Raw genomic sequence first — 21,339 nt, forward strand, 5'->3', positions numbered from 1 at the left:
ACAGTGAGACCTCCGTAAATTCGTCCCATCTGTGTCTTGACGTGGCGCCGGGCAGCCGCCATATTGTTTTGCTTCGTTGTCAGTAGAGAGGAGCAGCAGTGGCGGAGCGGCGGTAAGTTGGCTGTCGTCAGCTTTTTACCTTCATTCACAAATTCACCTGAAACTGACGGGACTGCAACTTAAGCTGGACTCTGTCCACTCACCTGTTTTTCCCTCTAACTACCTGTCACCTGCGTGGTGTTAGTGAAGCTGCAGTTAGCCGTTAGCTCCGAGGCTAACTAAGCTCAAACTGCGGATAAAACGTTTTGGTTTATTTCTTATTTAGATCAAAGCCATCAGATTCAGGTGAGAGTCATGCCGAAAGTCGTCATGAAGGCACCGCCTGCCGTAATCCTGTTTAGTGTCTCTGCATCTTTAATCTGAGCTGGACTTTAAAAGTTAAAGATTAACGATCAGCAGATGAAGTAACTTTTACCACCGTACCGTAATTAAGTATTTGTACTTTAGTGTTTCTGTTCTGTGAAGTAAATATTGGGAGGACGTGTTTAGCTAACAGTTACCTGAAAGCTCAATTTTCACACGTGATTTTGTTTCTTTAAAACACGCAGAAAATAGAACGTAGTTTGGTTGGTGGTTTCTCGGGGGGCGGGGCAGTAGTGGAGTTGACACGTTTATACAACGGTATTTAAAAGTGAAGAGATAAAGTCAGAGAGGCCAGATTGACGTGGTGTGGACATGTTCAGAGGAGAGATTGTGAATATATTGGTAGAAGGATGCTGAAGTTGGAGCTGAAAGGCGGGAGTCTAGAGGAAGACCTGAATGTTTTAGATCCTGAGTTTAATTCATGGTTAATCTCTGGATGTTTCACAATAGTGCCGTTTTTAATTCCACTTAGTTTCTGTTCAAAACTAATATAATTATCCCCACCCAGTTTTTTCCTGACAGACTGTCAGTCCTCTCCTGTGTCTCTGCGTTGCCATGGCGACCTTCCCAGAGTACATCACTCAGAACGAGGAGCGTGACGGCGTGCGGTTCAGCTGGAATGTGTGGCCATCCAGCCGGTTGGAGGCAACACGGATGGTAGTGCCTGTGGCGGCACTGTTCACCCCCCTGAAGGAGAGACCGGACCTGCCCCCAATCCAATACGAACCAGTTCTATGCAGCCGCGCCACCTGCCGTGCTGTGCTTAACCCACTTTGGTACATATCTTCCTGTCTTAAATACACCTGTCTGACAAATACCTGTTTCATACACACCTGTGTAACACCTGTCTGTCTGTGTTCCAGCCAGGTGGACTACAGAGCCAAACTGTGGGCCTGTAACTTCTGCTACCAGAGGAACCAGGTAAACAGACAAGTTTAGGCTTGATGACAGTGTTTCCCGAAGATTTCCTTTTCGTGTCAGTTTGTAGGATTAATACCCTGTAACTCTGCAGAGTGTGCTTCAATCAGACATCAAAGCAATCTTACATAGTTCCAGAGCATTAACTGTGTGTGTTCTTTTTTAGTTTCCTCCATCCTACGCTGGCATCTCCGAGGTGAACCAACCGGCTGAGCTACTCCCTCAGTTCTCCACCATTGAGTATGTGGTCCAGGTGAGAGTGAAGGCCGAAAATAAAGTCAGACAGGTACAGTCATAAACAGACACGGCCTGTAACTTGGTCTATGTTTTCAGAGGGGTCCTCAGATGCCGCTGGTCTTCCTATATGTGGTTGACACCTGCATGGAGGATGAAGACCTGCAGGCCCTGAAGGAATCTCTGCAGATGTCTCTGTCTCTGCTGCCTCCTACTGCGCTGGTTGGACTCATCACCTTTGGACGCATGGTTCAGGTCCACGAGCTCGGCTGTGAGGGGATCTCTAAGAGCTATGTCTTCAGGGGGACCAAGGACCTGAACGCAAAGCAGCTGCAGGTAGAAAAAATTAGCAAGTTCATGATCAGAAAAGCATGCCAGGAACTGAAAATTTCAGACCAGACAGTGTCCCTACATCCAGCTGGTTTCTTTGTCTTTGAGTAAGTCCAGAAAAAAATCCAAATATGGATCTAACTCGAGTTCTGTGCACAGCGATAACACCAGCTGTCTGTAGGTGGTTCTGCTTCATTTTCTGCACTGTCACATCATAGCAACTCATAATAAGCAGAGCTTGGTCAGGGATTAACTCTGTTCCAATATCACTGGCCTGATCCAAAAAGTATTGAAAACCAAGTTAAACCGTATTTCACATTGGACAGTGTAGTTTATGTAAACGCACCTGGACCTGTTTTTAGTCTGTAACAGTGAACTGACTCTGCAGGAAATGCTCGGTCTGACTAAACCTTCAGCCACTCAGGGACGAGGACCCCAGACTGCCCAGCAGCCTGTCTCCAACAGGTAGACACACACACACACACACACACACACACACACACACACACACACACACACACAGTGTGCATAGCATCAGTGCAAGAGAGTGATGGTTACATTAAAAATTAACGTTCTGTCAAATCTGCTGTAGACCTGCTGTAGATAACAGTGTTAGTGTGAATCCTTCCTCAGGTTTTTGCAGCCAGTGCAGAAGATTGACATGAACCTGACTGACCTGCTGGGGGAGCTGCAGCGGGACCCCTGGCCTGTCACTCAGGGGAAGAGGCCGCTGCGCTCACTGGGCGTCGCCATGTCCATCGCTGTAGGCCTGCTGGAGGTGGGGGAGTCAGAGATTGTGGGGGGCAGAGGTTTCAGCATCACCCTGAGGTCACAGAGTCTAATCAGTGGTTTTTACCCACAGTGCACCTTCCCCAACACAGGAGCTCGTATCATGACATTCATTAGCGGGCCCGCAACACAGGGCCCCGGCATGGTGGTGGGGGATGAACTGAAGACCCCCATCAGGTCCTGGCACGATATTGAGAAGGACAATGCCAAGTTCATGAAGAAAGCCACCAAGGTGAGAGCTGGTTTAGTGTTGGTAAATGGTAGTGGTAGTGTTCAGAGGCGTAGTGAAGGTCTGAGGCTGCAGAGTCAGTTAAACTGCACAAAAAAGTCTCACCTGTTTTATTATTTTTGGCTTTAGCTTTACACCATCATCAATTTGTCTTGTATTATCTCACTGGGCTGCTTTAATCCTTGTTCAGTCCAATAAACATTATAAAACCGTATTTCCTCTTATGCTTATTTTGATTACATCAGATCAGACTCTCTCTCATTCTTTTTTTCTGCCTCGTTCAGAGGTCGTGGTCTGCTCTCAGTCTGTGTTTCTTTGTTGCAGCATTACGAGTCTCTGGCCAACAGAGCCTCCACTAATGGCCACATCATCGACATTTATGCCTGTGCTCTCGATCAGACCGGCATGCTGGAGATGAAATGCTGTGCAAACTACACTGGGTACATACACACACGTGCAGTAGTTTATTTGATCTTTAAGGGTCCATGAAAAATATTAATCAATAGTTTGAGTGTTAGTTAAAGCGTAAAGCACAATTTTGTCTCACAATGCAAACTCTGAACAAAAACGACAGTGTGACTGAAACCAATTAAAAGCTGAGGCAGCTGTTCACAGGGATAAGCAAACAGCAATCAGATGTTAAGTGACTTTTTCTGTTTGCACTGAGCTGATCTGTCTTCTTTTCCTGCCATTCAGTGTTTTTAATTTTTTTTTTTTTTTATGTGATTCTAATCTAGTGCACTGCAGTTTATTCCTGTTGTGTATCCTGCTGTGTAAAACACAGAACAGCAGGAAAAGGAGACAAGGTACAGCATGTCTGTGTTTGTACAAATAACTGAATAAATACAGAGGAGTATGGTACCACTCGCATACCCCAACCACTCCAGAGAAGAAAACACTACGTGTGTGTGTGTCTTTACAGAGGCTACATGGTTATGGCTGACTCCTTCAACACATCCCTGTTTAAACAAACCTTCCAAAGAGTTTTCACTAAAGATGTCCAGGGTTCCTTCAAGATGGCTTTTGCTGCCACGCTGGAGGTCAAGGTATGAATAAGAAACGGCTCACCTGTACTGGGAGGGCAAGCCACCGTGCCTCACCCATATCCCAGGTGAAAATTGCTGCTCTTTCTGTTTCAGACGTCCAGAGAGATCAAAGTATCAGGAGCCATCGGCCCCTGTGTGTCTCTGAATGCTAAAGGACCGTGTGTGTCTGAAAATGTATGTAACTAGCACATACCAGTGACCTTCGACCTTGTGTTTCAGCTGAGCCACCTTCAGGACAAGTGTACAGTAACAGATTACCATTGTGGTTTCACAGGAGATTGGGACTGGAGGAACGTGTCAGTGGAAGATTTGTGGTTTGGATCCATGTACTACGCTAGCCTTGTACTTCGAAGTTGTCAACCAGGTACAAACACCTAACCTCTGATCTTTACACTGTGGTTGATTTATTACATCTTTGCAACTCGTAAAAACTGATCACAGATAAACCTCAGTCCTTAGACATTTATTATTTATGCAGATGATCCAACAGCAGTGCTTTCTGAGGTCAACAAAATAAAAGCTCCATCCAAACTCTGGAACAGTTTAGATAAAAGCGCATTTTATTGCAGTATAATCATCACTATCGGCCAGGCAGTACATGCAGGTACAGGTGAACACAAACATAACTGAGGGAAAAAAGACGATAGTAAATGACATAGATAAAAATAACAGATGTGCATTAATTCACTTGTTGTTATTATTACTTAATAGTTTATTTACATTAACAATCAGAGCGTTCTGTTTCCTAAAGTCAGATGATCTGTATCTAGAAGTTTGAACTAAGAAAAGTCACAAAGCCTGTTACTGTGTGAACCTTCATTCATTCAACCTTGTGTATATGGGTCAGGGAACAGATCAATTTCTACACTGGATGGGAAACTTTATAAGTTTCTTCTGGTAAGACCTAGGGCAACCTCCTGCACGTTTTAAGATGATCCAGATCACATTTTTAAACACCTCAGCTCTTTCTGTACTGAGGCTAAAACACTATTTCTAAAAAACGAAATATAGGAGGCTGTGTCAGCGGCTGTTTGACAAAGACACAAAAGTTATTTACATTTACATGTAGTCATTTAGCAGACGCTTTTATTCAAAGCAACTTACATGTGAGGTACAAGGCAGCAAAAATCTTAATTCAAGGAGAAAAACATCAAAGCAAAGTCCTATCAGAAAAGTTTACATTTCGTGAGATGCAAGTGCAAGTTATCAGACAGAGCCTCCAGTCACTGCTGTCACTGCTCTCCAATTAAGCCAAAAGTAAACTTCCGAAGCTGCAGTTGTCCAATTAACTGGAATCTTAGCTGTGAATGTAGAAGAGCTGTATGTCCCAGAATGCAGTGTGACTGTCACAGGTCAGCCTGATGCCTGCTGCAAGTGTTTCTGTCATAACGAAGATAATGGTGGATCATAGTGGTGTGGAAGTGTCCAGGGAGTTTCCAGACATTGTGCTGACACGATTTGTCGATTCCAGGCATAGAGTGGAGCTCTGTGGGTGGGGCTCCTGAGGTGTCCCTGACCACCTTTGAACAAATCTGCAGACACTGTGACGTGCCGCCACCCTGTACCTGCTGGAGATGCACAAGCAAAAAGACATCAACAAAGCATCTTTACAACATATAAAATTCAATATTCTAGGTTCATAAAAGAACCACTGCACACAAAGCTCCTATGAGTCTAACTTACGTCTGTGTCAAGCAGGTGATCCAGGGGTTAAGTGCGGCGCTAGTCAGAGCCAGCCAGGTGGAGAGGGCAGAGCTCACAGCAGGACTCTGCTCAACGATGAATGTCTCATACAGACAAACTGAGATGTAGGGCAGCCAGCAGACCAGCAAACACACTAAAAGCAGACATAAACCAGAGGACCATATCACCAGCAGATTGTAGGTAGAAGAGGACTGGTGACAAAGATTTAGGATTTGTAGAGAGTTCTCAGAATGACTCTCCGGTTTCTCCCATTTCTTTCTGCTGGTGTGACCTTTAACCTTTACTGTAATGATGGTGATGACTGTGAATCATGAAGGTAGAGTTGGAGTCAGTCTGACTAAGCTGTCCTGTGAGCTTTTTAACTGCTTTCACTGCAAAATCACCCTGAACCCAACAAACACAGGATCTGAAAATGTTGTTTTTTCTAGAACTGATAGTTTTAGAGAGAGAAGAGGAACAGGGCAAGTGGACTATGTTACAAACCAGTGAGGGTGGAGCATGAACTCACCTGAGGTTGAGACCATCACAATCGAACTCCTTAGGTATATGTTGGCAGGAACATAGTAGCAGTGCAGGTCGTTGCACATGAAGGTTCCTCTCAGGGTCTGTTTTCTGGCCACATACACGATGTACCCATTGAGAGAGCACATTGTGAGTACTGGCACAATGATGCCCAGCAGCGTCCACTGCATTACAAAGTACCTGTTCTCAAGTGTAAAGCCCAGGCAGCAGAGAAATCGTGACTTGCTGTAGACATAGCTGCCAAACCCCAGCAGGGGCAGGGTGGCATTGAACAGGCAAAACACCCAGATCAGGATCAGTAGGGCCCGACACCGGCTGGCCGTCCAGATGCTGCTGTAGCTGAGGGCAAAACAGATCTCTGTGAACCTATCAACGGTGGCCCATGTGAGGGACTGGATGGAGGAGGTCTGCAGGAGGAGGAAGATGAATCCGCTACCCTGACAGAAGGCGCTCTCGCTTGTGTAGCCCTCGGACCAGGAGAGGCTGTTGTGGGCTCCAACAGACGTGATGCAGAGTCCGAGAGCCAGGTCACTCAGGCTGAAGCTCAGGGTGAGGCCCAGAGTGTCGGACCGGAGCTCCTTGTTGAGAAGGAGCACCAGCAGCAGCAGGAGGTTCCCACAGATTGAGGCCAAACTTGTCAGAACCATCAGGGGAGTGTACAGAGTCCTCAAAGAAACCAACATCTTGTTTAACACAATCACAGATGTACTTCCCTCAAAACTCTGACCAGAAAGAAATTCCACCTTCGTGTTTCTCTGTCAGGATGTCACATTGTAGCTTCACATTTTGTTATGGCTCCAGGGCAGTGTTTCTTCAGAAACTAGACCGTCCTCAAGTCCAGACCTGAGCAGACCTCTGTGATATAAACAAACTAAAAATTCTGTAGGACCTGCTCAATTGGACCTCAGTCACCACAGAGATGATCAAAGCGGTGAGATGGTGTCGGGCAGAGTCAAACTTGCAGAGTGAGCTGGTTTCCAGGACCTAACCAGGGTTTGAATCAGTTTCTGAACACTAGATAATCTCCTGATCTGGACCAGTGAACCAGGAAGAAATAATTAGTCTTCACATCCTTCAGATGAGGTGAAACAATAAACAGGAACAAAATCATTTGGTTATTGATGGATAATGACTACTGTGCCTGCAGCTGTTCGGTCCTAGTCAAGTGCTCCCGTCTTGGCCATCAATATCCAGATGTTGCTAACTGACCGATGTTTAATCATCAGAGTTTAGATCTGATCTGACAGTGTTTGGCTCTGACTGTGAGGGCGAACTGCAGTAGGCGTGTCTCCAGAGGCAGCGTTGCTGTGGTGCACCTGTTGCTCACCTGCTGAGGCGATGATGATGAGAAGACACATTATCTGCTGGCTGTAAAGTCAACACCACTAAACAGCCAATATCCTGTTTGTGTGTGTGTGTGTGTGTGTACAGCTGTCACACAGCCTGACTCAGGTAATAACAGGTGTACAGCTGTCTAATCAGCAGCAGCCTCAGACCACTGAGAAGCTCAGTTTGGCTTCAACTATGGAGCAGCCAATCAGAGCACAGGTTCTGTTTGTATTTCTGCTTCAGGGTTCAGTTGGGCTTCATGTGATCAGAATGAGTGTGCTGTGGTGGACTCCGAACAAACCATCCTGACTCACAAGCTTCCTGCTGTGCCACATCAGACTTGTTGCTCAGTACGAGTCTGTTTCACTGCTACAGTATAGAAGCTACAGTGTGAATATTGAGTGTGAGTAGTTTTTAATAAAAACAACATGAACAAAGTGTTCGGTGGTTATGGACTAAAGCTTCATTGTGTTTGTGTGTCTTTTTTCCTGCTGTGGTAAAGCAACATGAAACATGAAAGCAACATGAAAGCAACATGAAAATAAACTTGGCTGAAACAGATACTTGACAGGGTGATATAAATACACTGTTGTGTCAGTTCAGTTCCTGAGACGTGTTGAAATGAAGGGCTGATGCTTAGTCTCGTTTCCTCCCTCCAACACCAAGCGAAGGTGGTGTTCAGTTGATTTCGGCTTCTCCCTTCACTTAAGTTTAAAGTTCAGAAGCACAGACAGGTTGGTGGTTTGTTCTCTGCATCCCCTCTGCTTAAAAACTGTTTGGTTATGAAAATGTTCAGGAAGCAACATGGTTTTGGTAAACCTGGGACAGCTCAGACGACTTAGATTAAGTTGACGTTACTATGCTACATGGGACAGTTTATCATTGTTTATATTAGTGTAAGTAGTCTCATCTTTTATAAGCTGCTGGTTGATGATTATCTGACTTGCTGCTGTTTGTGCTGCAGCACAACGCTCCGATCCCTCAGGGCGGCCGTGGAGCCATCCAGTTTGTGACCCAATACCAGCACTCATCAGGACAGAGACGCATCCGGGTTACCACCACAGCCAGAAAGTAAGAGAGTCAACTCGGACCTACACTGTCCTTAGGATAAAGGAGAACTTTGGTCACATTCCAAATTCATTGTATCTTCAACAATCTCCATGCAGACACAAAAACCAGCACTGAATCGTCTGTCCTTCTGTTTAGTCTTTCAGTCTGCGACCTGGATTAGTTTGTTCATCTGTTCTGTGGACCTCTGTTGTCCAGAAACTGATGAAAACCCATCAGAGATGCACTGCTGCACTGGGGGACAGGTTTCCTCATTCAAATCACTCAGTGGAGACATCCTAATTGTTTCCTCCAATGCTCTTGTACATTGGTCTGAGGTAAACAAGAGTCAGTTGCAAATTTATGGAGATTAAGGCCTTTTCAAAATAAAATTTTCTTCACTGAGCATCTTTGGAAGGACACCTGTCACCCAGTCTAGTGGTGTTGGTTTGAATGTTGGTAAGAGGACTGTTTCAAAAAAAGTTCTGCTTCAGGTCTGTGCAGCTGATGGACTGGGAAGATTAAAATGTGATGTTACAAAGTTCTTCTTTTACAATTTGCTGCAGCTTCAACAGACATACACTGTTTTGTGTCCCCTTGCAGCTGGGCAGACGCTCAGACTCAGATCCAGAATATTGCAGCATCCTTCGACCAGGAGGCGGCAGCTATCTTGATGGCGAGGTTGGCGGTGTACAGAGCGGAGACGGAGGAGGGACCAGACGTCCTGCGGTGGTTGGATAGGCAGCTCATCAGGCTGGTAAGAAGACAAAGGTTAAAGACAGATCAGAATCAGGACAATAGTTTCAGTCTAATTCTGTTTTTTTCAGTGTCAGAAGTTTGGAGATTATCACAAGGATGACCCAAACTCCTTCAGGTTCTCCGAGACCTTCTCCCTCTACCCTCAGGTGATCCACATCCCATAATTTTCTGACTTTAATCTTCCACCTGCTGCTCATCTGCTAATGTCACAAAGAGGCTCCAGCCTTTGTTAATCACCCAGCTGCTTATAACAGGTTTTAGTCATTTAACCACATCCAGACTAAGATTGACTCAGTACTGGACTTCTGTATAAACCACATTTCCAGTAAAGTTAGGGCATTGTTTAAAGTGTGAGCTTTACACTTACCCGACCTGTTACCTACTTCAGCTTCCTGTCTCTACTCACCTGTGACTGACAGATTACCTGTCTCTGTGTTTCAGTTCATGTTCCACCTGCGGCGTTCCCCCTTCCTGCAGGTGTTCAACAACAGTCCAGATGAGAGCTCATATTACAGACACCAATTCAACAGACAGGACCTGACCCAGGCTCTGATCATGATCCAGCCGGTGCTCTATGCTTATTCTTTCAACGGCCCCCCTGAGGTAATTCTACGTGCCTGTTCATAAGGTTCGGTCCAGGGGTGCAGTAGTGAAGGGAAAATTTATTGTAGAAACAGACAGTTGGACTTATTAATCTGGTAATGATTAGGAATTGTGTGTTTCAGCCGGTCCTGTTGGACAGCAGCAGCATTCTGCCAGACCGGATCCTGCTGATGGACACTTTCTTCCAGATTCTCATCTACCACGGAGAGGTATGTATATGTGTATGTATGTGCGTACACACACACACTTTCAGAGTCACTTTTCAGGGTGTGTTATTTTTTTCCTTTGAGCTACATTTTACAGATCTTTACAGATCTAAATACAGTTTCAATAACAAATCCCCATCAGACCGTAGCTCAGTGGAGGAAGGCCGGCTATCAAGAAATGTCAGAGTACGAAAACTTCAGACACCTGCTGCAGGCGCCAGTGGATGATGCTCAGGAGCTGCTGCACACTCGCTTTCCCATGCCAAGATACATCGACACGGAGCACGGAGGCAGCCAGGTGGGGGCACTGACACACTGTTAAAACCCACCTGTCCAAAGTAGAAAGATATAAAATACTCAGAGATCAGGTTTAATTGTTGATAATGTTTCCAGGCTCGGTTCCTGCTTTCCAAAGTGAACCCCTCCCAGACTCACAACAACATGTACACCTGGGGACAGGTAAGACCCTCATGTTTAAACAGAAACCTGTAGATATGACTCAGGGGTTAATGACTTGTTTCATCTGCAGGAGTCTGGAGCTCCCATCCTAACGGATGATGTCAGTCTACAGGTGTTTATGGATCACCTGAAGAAACTCGCGGTCTCTAGCGCTGCCTGACCTGTCCTCACCTGTCCTCACCTGTCTGTTATGTTTACTATTTTATTTTGCACGTCCTGCCTGTGTTTCCATGACAACAGTCAACCAAACTAAGTAACAAGCCATCACATCCTGCAATCACCTGTCAGTTCCAGCCAATCAGCAGCAGGTAGTTTAGAACCTGCAGGTAGCTTTAATCTGACAGTAGCTGCTCTGCTGTTTCTTACGTTTGATTTTTTTTTCTTTCAGCCATTTCAGGTCCATTAAGAGATTTCAAATAAAATGTGAACAATCACAGTTTGTCTGTTCTGATCCACCTGTGTTAGGCTTCACAGTGTTAGCATTGAATTATTTAGTCCTGCTGCAACTCATCCTGTGAGAAAAAAAGTTATAAAACATCTAATATTCCTTCTGTAACTTCACAATAAAAACTTCCTTGTGATTTATTTATGTGAAGCTTTTAATGTGAAACAGCACAGAAGTGGAGGCCTTCAGCAGTAACAGTGTTGTTTGGGTGTGAACCAAACTACGTAATTGTTTGCAGGAAAATAAAGTGTAAACGCTGTGACAATGTTTTGGTCTTTGAAGATATAAAACAGATTAGGTGTCTTTCTGTTTCTCTCCAACAGGTGTCAGACTTTAATCAGACAAGTCATGTTTCTGTTTACTCAATGCAAGGACAGTAAAAGTTTGATGATTCCGATGAAGCAAAAACAAGCAACATGAAAAGTGAGAAATTAGAAACTGTTATGTGTTATGTGATGATCAGGCACAAAGCTCAGATCCCCAACACTAAAAGTCCTGCAGAATCTTTTATCTTGTTTCTAATAAAATTCTGCTGTGGAGAACTTCTGTGTTTCTTCTGTTTTTGTTCGGCATTAAAGTCCCACACTTCGGTCCACGTCTGTCATTACTCAGATGTCCCTTCTCTATCACTCTCTCTGTCTATCTCTTCCCTGACTGTTGCTAAACAGATGAGTAAATACAGACACCCAGTCACCATGGAAACTGAATGCTGTTGTGAGACCTGAACATCTGTCTGATCAAAAGCTGGCCTCCTGTACTCGAGTCCTTCAGAGGACTCAAAGGGTCTTGGTGATCTCCCTAACTAGTCTTTTTGTATGGTTGCTCAGACAACCTGCTCCAGGCAGATTTCTGAGGCATGTTCTTTCCATTTTCTAGTGATGGATTTAACTGTACTCTGACATATTTAGTGACTTGAAAATTACATCTGCTTTTCAATTATCTTTCCCAGAGTATATTGGAGGGTCCCTTTGTCTTCACTGTGCAGATTTAAGTCTGGACGCTGATTCTCCAGCAACAGGTGGAGGTGTATCTATGCTACTTTAAACCTATTGACTACTCATTCATAAAGCCCGCTTTCTGCACCAGTGATGATTAAGGTGAGTTATTTCAAAGGGTAAAAACTGTAGTGATCTGTGTCTACGTCTGTGCATCACACAATTTAGTGTGAAATTAACTTTTAAACTTTATTAAGAATGTGTCATATTACTTGTCATTCTGAGCTCTTAAAACTGACCAATCACCACCCAGCAGGTGGTTGCAAATACTTCCAAAATAAGAGCCTCTCAAATTTAAATCTCTTAAATAAATGTGAAGGACAATAACACAGAGAGGTTCCCCATTAAAGCATGACCATGACAACAGTGGGCCATTTGTCAAGCCAACACCCTTCAAGACCTCAAACTTCCTGCCATTCTTCTCTCACTTCCCACAGGAAACATCTGGGTTGCTATGACAACTCTCATCCTGTTGGTCAATTTCCACAGTTTTAACAATGAAACAATAAAGTGATGACTTTGAGAATGACTTTTAGATTCTATCACTATGGGGACATTTCTAACACTGAAGACACTTTTGTGAACATTCTCAAGAACCCCTGGAACATTCTTTAGTAGTAGTAGGACATCTTCAGACATTCCTAAAGAAACAGGAAGGAGTTCTCGAGCAGTTATGAGAAACCAGTAGAACCTCATCATTTGACCTGAAACTGGAGGAAGTGAAAATCTTTAAACTTGATTTAGTATATCGGAACAAACTCCTTTCAGATATTTATATTTTTTCTGTCTTTTTTCAAATGTGTTTTCTGTATATTTGTATCACATTATCCATCTCCTCATTTAACTTGTGGTTTCTTTGTTCGCTTGTAGTGTCCTCAGTCATTAGAACTGTTAACCGTCACCCCCCCACAACTCCAACATACCTATAGAGACTGTGTCTGTTCCCCGACCTAAATTACATAAAGTAAATATGACAACAAGAGGAGTTAATCATAATAACCTAATAAAAGTTAAGACTACTCCTCTTACAGAACAAAACCCCAAAACTATTAAATGTGGATTATTAAATATCAGATCTCTCTCTTCTAAATCTCTGTTAGTAAATGACTTAATAAGTGATCATCAATTCGATTTATTCTGTCTCACTGAAACTTGGTTGCAGCAGGAAGAATATGTCAGTTTAAATGAGTCAACCCCCCCAAGTCATATTAATTATCATGTTCCTAGAAGCACAGGCCGAGGTGGAGGAGTTGCAGCAATCTTCCATTGTAGCTTATCAATAATTCCTAGACCTAAACATAGTTATAACTCATTTGAGAGTCTTACTCTTAGCCTTTCACACCCAAACTGGAAAACTCAAAAACCACTATTATTTGTTATCGTGTACCGTCCTCCAGTCCCTTATTCAGAGTTTTTGATTGAATTTTCTGATTTTCTATCTGATTTAGTGCTTAGTACAGATAAAGTCATTATAGTGGGTGACTTTAACATCCATGTAGATGCTGACAGTAACTGCCTGAGCACTACGTTTAATTCATTATTAGATTCAATTGGTTTTTCCCAAAATGTAAATAAACCCACTCACTGTTTTAGTCACACGTTAGACCTTGTCCTTACGTATGGAATTGAAGCGGATAATTTAACCATATTTCCTCACGACTCTCTTCTGTCTGACCATTTTTTAATAACATTTGAATTTACAATAACGGACTATATAGCAGTTAGGGAAAAATTCCACTATAGCAGATGCTTAAGTGAAAAAGCTGTCAACAAATTTAAAGAAATTATTTCTTCATCATTTGCTTCACCATATGTTAATACAATGGAAAGTAGTCTCCTTAATGTTACTCCTGCACAAGTAGATTATCTTGTTGACAATTCTGCCGCCTCACTACGTACAATACTCGATAGTGTTGCCCCTCTAAAAAAGAAGGCAGTAAACCAGCAGAGGCGATCTCCATGGTATAGTTCACAAACACGCAACTTAAAACAGGAAACACGAAAGTTAGAAAGGAAGTGGGGTTCCAGAAAGTTAGAAGAATCTCATTTAGCCTGGAAAAATAGTTTAAAAATGTACAAAAAAGCTCTCAGTGATGCCAGAACAGCATATTATTCATCATTAATAGAAGAAAATAAGAAAACCCCCGGTTTCTGTTCAGCACTGTAGCCAGGCTGACTAAGAGCCATAGTTCTGTTGAGCCTACTATTCCCTTAACTTTGAGCAGCAATGACTTCATGAGCTTCTTTATGAATAAAATTGTAGCTATTAGAGAACGAATTCACCAGATCCTCCCCCCAAAAATTACAGATAGATCTTCATGTTCAACAGTGCTAGAGTCGTCGATAAGGCCCCACTCCCTGTTAGACTGCTTTTTACCCATAGATCTCTCTGAGCTAACTTCAATTATTACCTCATCTAAACCAACAACCTGTCTGCTAGACCCTATTCCAACTAAGCTGCTCAAGGAAGCTTTACCCTTAATAGATACATTCATATTAGATATCATAAATCTATCTTTAGAAACAGGCTATGTACCACAGGCCTATAAGGTAGCTGTAATTAAACCATTACTTAAAAAACCCTGTCTTGACCCAGGTGTTTTAGCCAATTACAGACCAATATCTAATCTCCCATTTATTTCTAAAATAATTGAAAAAGTAGTCGCAAAACAATTATGTGACCACCTTCATAGGAATAATTTGTATGAAAACTTTCAGTCAGGATTTAGAGTTCATCATAGTACAGAAACAGCACTGGTAAAAGTCACCAACGATCTTCTCATGGCCTCAGATACTGGACTCATCTCTATACTTGTTCTGTTAGATCTTAGTGCTGCATTTGATACCATTGATCATAACATTTTATTACAGAGACTGGAACATGAAAATGGAATTACAGGAACTGCACTAGGTTGGTTTAAATCTTATCTATCTGATAGATTTCAATTTGTTCATGTTAATGATGAATCCTCCATGCACACAAAGGTTAGCTATGGAGTTCCACAAGGCTCTGTGTTAGGACCAATACTTTTTACTTTATATATGTCTCCTTTAGGCAACATTATTAGAAAACACTCCATAAATTTCCAATGTTATGCTGATGATACCCATCTATATTTATCTATGGAACCAGATGAAAATAATCAGTTAATAAAGCTTCAAGCATGCCTAAAAGACATCAAGGCCTGGATGTCCCACAATTTTTTACTTTTAAACTCAGACAAAACTGAAGTCATAGTATTTGGGCCCAAAAATCTCAGAGATATGATGTCCAACCATATTGTCACACTAGATGGCATAAGTCTGGCCTCCAGTACTACTGCAAGGAACCTTGGAGTTATTTTTGATCAGGATCTATCCTTTAACTCACATATAAAACAAATCTCTAGAACAGCCTTCTTCCACCTACGGAACATTGCCAAAATTAGGAGCATCCTGTCTCAAAGTGATGCCGAAAAACTGGTCCATGCATTTGTTACCTCTAGGTTGGACTACTGTAATTCCCTACTTTCAGGATGCCCCAGTAACTCCCTAAAGAGCCTGCAATTAATCCAAAATGCTGCAGCAAGAGTGCTGACTGGAACTAGCAAGAGAGATCATATTTCACCTTCACTAGCTTCTCTCCATTGGCTTCCCATTAAATGTAGAATAGAATTTAAAACCCTGCTTCTTACATATAAAGCTCTGAATGGTCAGGCTCCATCATATTTAGAAGACCTCATAGCACCATATCATCCCAGTAGACCACTTCGCTCTCAGAATGCAGGCCTACTTGTGGTTCCCAGAATTTCCAAAAGTAGAATGGGAGGTAGAGCCTTTAGCTATCAAGCTCCTCTCCTGTGGAACCAGCTCCCAGTTCAGATTCGGGAAGCAGACACTCTCTCTACTTTTAAGCCTAGGCTTAAAACCTTCCTTTTTAATAAAGCATATAGTTAGTTATAGTTATGCTGCCATAGGCTTAGACTGCTGGGGGACCCACGCCCCAATGCACTGAGCTCCTTTCCTCCTCTTGACCATCTCTCCTCTCATCCAGCAATTGTCACCACTGTATGTCATTAACTCTGTGTGTTCTCTCGCGTAGTTGTCTTTGTCCTCCTCTGTCCCCCTCTCTCTGTCCCTTTCTGCAGGTGTCCCCCGGCTTTGAAGCTGTGTGTCTTCCAGCGTGAAGCTACTGATCCTACCAATCTGCCAGATGTTTTGTTGTTGCTTTTGTTGCTCTGTTCTTTTCTCTCTCCCCTTTCCACTCACCCCAACCGGTCGAGGCAGATGGCCGTCCACCCTGAGCCTGGTTCTGCTGGAGGTTTCTTCCGTTAAAGGGAGTTTTTCCTCTCCACTGTTGCCTATGGCTTGCTCCAGGGGGAATTGTTGGGTTCTCTTTATATATCTTTATAATCTTGACTTTATTCTGTAAAGTGCCCTGAGATGACTTTGTTGTGAATTGGTGCTATATAAATAAAGTTGAATTGAATTGAAAATTGAATTAACTTTGTTTCCTTCTTACTTTTCTAGTAAATTTTATAATCAGCTTTGGCTCAAACTTTAACTCTGTGGTTTCAGAGTCTTAGGTTCTACAGCAGTTTTTCTCTGAAGGAAACAAGTTCCCCGTATCAAGACTATGCATGCTTCCTGTCCTTTGAAGGGGGGGGGTGGGGCTGGGGGGGGCTGGGAGGGGGTAAGGTCACCAGAGCTACTGTGCAGGAAGACCAGCAGAATCTGGGAAAACACAGGGGGACAGTGAGGGAGAAAAGGGTATATACACAAGGAAAAACTGAAGAAACAGAGAACTAACTAAAGGAACTGGATTGGTTTTGAAGATAAAGGCGAGTTGAATCAGTGTGATGGTAAGAAAACATGTTCATACTTTGAATGCTAGAATTCAATAATAAATTCATCGGCCCATGTACTTTTTCCTCTCCTCCATGTGTCTGAAACTTTTCTTGTCCTTATACTGTACTCTGTCCTTGTACTGTACTCTGTCTTTACAATGTACTCTGTCCCTATACTGTACTCTGTCCTTACAGTGTACTCTGTTCTTATACTTTACTCTGTCTTTACAGTGTACTCTGTTTTCAGTGTACTCTGTCTTTACAGTGTACTCTGTCCTTACAGGGTACTCTGTCCTTATACTGTACTCTGTCCTTATATTGTACTCTGTCCTTATACTGTACTCTGTCCTTACTGGGTACTCTGTCCTTACAGTGTACTCTGTCCTTATACTGTACTCTGTCCTTATATTGTACTCTGTCCTTATACTGTACTCTGTCCTTACTGGGTACTCTGTCCTTACAGTGTACTCTGTCCTTATACTGTACTCTGTCTTTACAGTCCACTCTGTCTTTATTCTGTACTTTGTCCTTACAGTTTACTATGTCCTTACAGGGTACTCTGTCTTTAAGATGGTCCCTCACTGTCTGTCAGATGTTACTATAGTATGTTAAGGTAGTTATTTTCTGTAACAGGAAAATGTTGAATTATTTAATGCTTTGCTATGTGTGTAATGCTGTAATGAGGAAGTAACAAGGATGCCATGCACAGACAGCTACAGAAAAAGGGAACAACCCGAACAAAAATAGAATAATGGGATCATAGTAATTAACAAATCTGTGCTGAATGAACAGTGTATGGGGAGACATGAACTAATGTAGTTAGGATTGGATAAAGTTATAGATACCTAGGTATCAGCCCTATGCCACGAGCTGATCATGCCATCTGTAATACTGTGTCTGTGTGTGTGTGTCAAAGTGTAAAGTATAAAACAGTACCAGGGCTTTCCAGGTTTTTGCTAGTTAGACATTCATGCTTTGACTGCATGTCAGTGTGCATCAAGATTTTTGCCACAACCAGAAGATGAGAGACCAACAGGAGATATCCAGGATCTGCCTAACTAGGTGACCCTGCCATAGCCAGTTAGGCCATCAGGCCTGGAGATTAGATGCTAACACAGATGAGGGAAAAATGATGGGATAAAGATTCAATCAGAGACTTTCAACAACCAATGTTTGACGTTTACACTCTTCACCCAGCCTTATTTTTCAAACACCAAGGAGGTAGTGACTGGAAAGATAGGGAAAGAATGGACATTTCCAACTTTTGCATTGCATATTCTTGCATTGTTGATTTTATCATTTTAAACACTTTTATTGTTTGCTGTTAGCTTTTCAGTAGTTTCTGTATTGTGGTAACACTACAACTCCACCTCATTTATCTATTATACCCAGTATACAAACACTCTATAACTGATTTATTTATTTCTCAGTTTTTTAGTAAAAAGAAATGTACAGTTTAGTATCATCTGCATATAATGATAGGAAACAATATACACTTAAGACTAAATACTTCTTTAGAAAATAACATTTGAACATATTGAACTTGTCTTCATCAGACAGAGTCAGAGGAGATGGGTTCTGGACGCTGTTCAGGTTGGTTTTACCTTTGGATCATTGTCCTGTCCAGGGACCTTGCAGCTGATTCAACCTCACTACCACATTACTCCACGGAGTACGCTCAGGTCAGCTTCGACCAGGCCGTGAGAAACTGTTCTCCCGGCGTCCTCACCTCCCTTGCCACTAAGGATGAGCTCAGTAAAGTCCTAAACCTTGTCTCTGTTTCGGTGACACCTGGCAATAACTTCACCTTCTGGGTTGGCCTCAAGAAAGCCAAACAGTGTGTCGATTACAACCACCGACTGAGAGGATTTAAGTGGATAGGGGACAACAGCGAGAAATCACCCGAGATCCGATGGACAAAAGAACCACTGCCCACCTGCACCTCAGTTCGCTGTGCAGCACTAACAGGGAAACTCAGGGGGTCAACAGTGACCAACTGGGGTCTGATTTCTATTAGCTGTAAGGAAAGTTACCAATTCATCTGCAAACAAACGGGACAGACATCTGAGAACAAAGGAACCATTAATAAATCTTCTACAACTAAACCAGAATCTACAGCACGTGGAAATAAGCCTATTAAACCACAACCAACTAAACCTGCGACACAAAAACTAGAACCACTTGCAACTGAGCATAAGCTTCCTACACAGCCACAACCAGACACTGACCTGAAATCTACAACTGGACCTGAACTGGTGAGACCTCAGCCTGGTCCCAGTTCTGTACTAATGCCGGGCTTGGAGTCATGTCAAAACCCAGTCATCCCTGGGTCTCGCTTCCTCAGTCTGGATCCCAACAACAACAGCAAGATCCAGGTGGAGTGTTGGTCCACTTACCAGCTGGAGCTGCACTGTTGGGGTTACCCTGCCGTGTGGCGTCTGCCAGACAACTCTCCCGCCAACTTCACCACCATCTGCCAACCATGTGAGGCCGGCTTGCAGAAAAATGCTCATGGACACTGTGTGGACATCAAAAAGTGCAGCAGGGCCCCCTGCACACACACCTGTCTAAACATGGAGGACTCTTACAGGTGCGTCTGTTCTGACGAGAATGGCACACTCCATGAGGAGGATTCTGAGGTGTGTGTTGAATCTGTGACAGCTGAGAACAGCAGCTTGCTGCCAGTCATCCTAATTCCAGTGCTGGTTGCTGTGGCAGTGCTGGTGCTGCTGATGGTGGTTGTGGCGGTGGCTGTGAAGTGCTGCCTGATGAGGAGGTCGAAGAAACGAGTCATGAAAAAGGCAGAGAAGATGGCGATGAGGAATAAAGACAGCAGAGAATCCTTCGCCACAGCCAATGAGAAGACAGCAACATGAGGAAGCAGAGCTGTGACTGGTTGAAGACTTGTCAACATAAAAATTAAATGAAATTATTGTCTCCAAACTGTCTCCAACTTTATTTTTTTAATTTTTAAAATACTTGTGTGTGTACCTAAGTTAAATCTGTTTCTAACTGAAATGAAACTTACCTGGAGACAGGTGGAATTCTTTCACCTGATTGTCAGAATTTGTTTTAGGTTTAAAGCAACATTAATTTTTGAAAACTGAATTATGGAAATATTTTTTAAGTGCTTTTATATGTGTTCAAAGTTTTTAAACTGTAATTTAGTGTATTTGTGTACTTTAAAGATTCTGTTTGAGTTTCCACATTTACAGGACTTATTACACTCACGCATCTGAATCCAGATTTATTCACACACAGTCATTTAGCTTCAGTAACAATCCTTTGTAACAGCCACAATGTTCATCTCACACAGCACACTGGAAAAAGCAGAATTCTGTCATCTACTGTGTTATACTGATAATTTTGTCCACTGCCTGATAAATGTTGTTATGATGACTTTTCAGGGGTTTGACACTAACCTGTGTAACAAATGGTTAACTTAAATCTGCATGTACCAAAGGAAAACTCTGAGGCTTTTCAAAATTTAAATGTGTGTTATTTAAAAAATATTATTTAGAACATTTAATGATAAATAATAATCCAAAATGCTGCAGTGGTATGTAAATGTTAGTGTTTTCATACAAAGACATACTTTAGTCTGTGTTTGTACTTTAATTAGTTTAATTAGTTTAAATCTTGCTAGAACTCAGTGACAGAGCAGCTTGTTCTGACAATAAAAAGCTCAATATTTAAACACTGTTTTATGTTTATGTTAATATGTTTTACTGGTTTTATAATTTATTAGTTTATTAGTTTAGTGCTCCATGTTGTTGTAACTTTGTGGCCAAAAGTATGTGGACAGTCCTTAGAGTCAAATTAATATTAGTCCTATGGCTGCAACATATAGTTGTCTGTATATTTTTGGCCACAAACATTCTGGTCTTAAAGAGAAATTGGGCTAAAACAGAATCCACTAATTAGTTTATTTATAATATGACCAAAAGTATGTGGACACTTGTTGCCAGGAGCTCTTATAATCTGATGCCTGATACATACAGTTGTCCACATACTTTTGTCCATGTATAGTTACGGGTTTGTGTGGGATAGGTAATGGTCACTGTGTTTCACGTTTCACGTAGATCCGTCCGAGACCTGGAACCAGGATCCAACCCTAAACCTTCAGACAGAATTGAGGAATCATCAGTGCTGCATCTACGAAGTAATCTATTACTCTAATCTCTTACTGTGTATTTGGCTTGAACAGGTGATACTTTAGTAAAACACGTTAGTTCAGGTATTTGTTACTGTTGTCTTCAGATTACAGCCGAATAGAGATTTTTAACAATGTGCAAGATTAGAGCCATGGATGTGGGATCATCAGTGTGATGTTAGACTGCCTTTATCTGTTTCAGAATTTAAAAAAAAAGGCACCATTTTTTTTCAGTTTTTAACTGAGGAGTAAAATCTGAATATTTGGATCAAACTTTATGGAATTTATATCCCTTTTAATTGTTTGTTGTCCTCAGGGACAG

General features: G+C 42.5%; 3 protein-coding genes across 4 annotated transcripts; 2 read left to right on the forward strand and 1 right to left on the reverse strand.

Annotated features, from left to right (window-relative positions):
* On the forward strand, positions 1–11,585 carry sec23a (Sec23 homolog A, coat complex II component). The gene is made up of 20 exons (XM_067479590.1): positions 1–112; positions 932–1,199; positions 1,287–1,344; positions 1,508–1,594; positions 1,675–1,911; positions 2,294–2,370; positions 2,539–2,683; positions 2,768–2,926; positions 3,248–3,363; positions 3,846–3,969; positions 4,063–4,143; positions 4,244–4,333; positions 8,489–8,595; positions 9,175–9,328; positions 9,399–9,476; positions 9,772–9,933; positions 10,056–10,142; positions 10,282–10,437; positions 10,533–10,598; positions 10,669–11,585. Exons 2-20 carry the CDS (start codon positions 979–981, stop codon positions 10,756–10,758), a joined length of 2,295 nt encoding a protein of 764 aa, XP_067335691.1. The 5' UTR covers positions 1–112; positions 932–978; the 3' UTR covers positions 10,759–11,585.
* LOC137101320 (adenosine receptor A3) lies at positions 4,686–7,565 on the reverse strand. The gene is made up of 3 exons (XM_067479592.1): positions 6,182–7,565; positions 5,653–5,806; positions 4,686–5,537 (listed from the first exon to the last, which is right to left on the reverse strand). The coding sequence occupies exons 1-3, from the start codon at positions 6,876–6,878 to the stop codon at positions 5,375–5,377; spliced, it is 1,014 nt and encodes a 337-aa protein (XP_067335693.1). The 5' UTR covers positions 6,879–7,565; the 3' UTR covers positions 4,686–5,374.
* A 5,136-nt stretch (positions 11,586–16,721) lies between the features above and the next one.
* clec14a (C-type lectin domain containing 14A) lies at positions 16,722–20,561 on the forward strand. Of its 2 annotated transcripts, none has more exons than XM_067478768.1 (2): positions 16,722–16,879; positions 18,421–20,561. In XM_067478768.1, the coding sequence occupies exons 1-2, from the start codon at positions 16,877–16,879 to the stop codon at positions 19,738–19,740; spliced, it is 1,323 nt and encodes a 440-aa protein (XP_067334869.1). In that variant the 5' UTR covers positions 16,722–16,876; the 3' UTR covers positions 19,741–20,561. The 2 variants fall into 2 exon arrangements, with proteins under 2 accessions (XP_067334869.1, XP_067334870.1); XM_067478769.1 differs by having other exon boundaries at positions 16,740–16,879; positions 18,425–20,561.
* Positions 20,562–21,339: the final 778 nt, after the last annotated feature.

The sequence above is a fragment of the Channa argus genome, chromosome 16 (genome assembly GCF_033026475.1).
Source record: "Channa argus isolate prfri chromosome 16, Channa argus male v1.0, whole genome shotgun sequence".
NCBI lineage: Eukaryota > Metazoa > Chordata > Actinopteri > Anabantiformes > Channidae > Channa > Channa argus.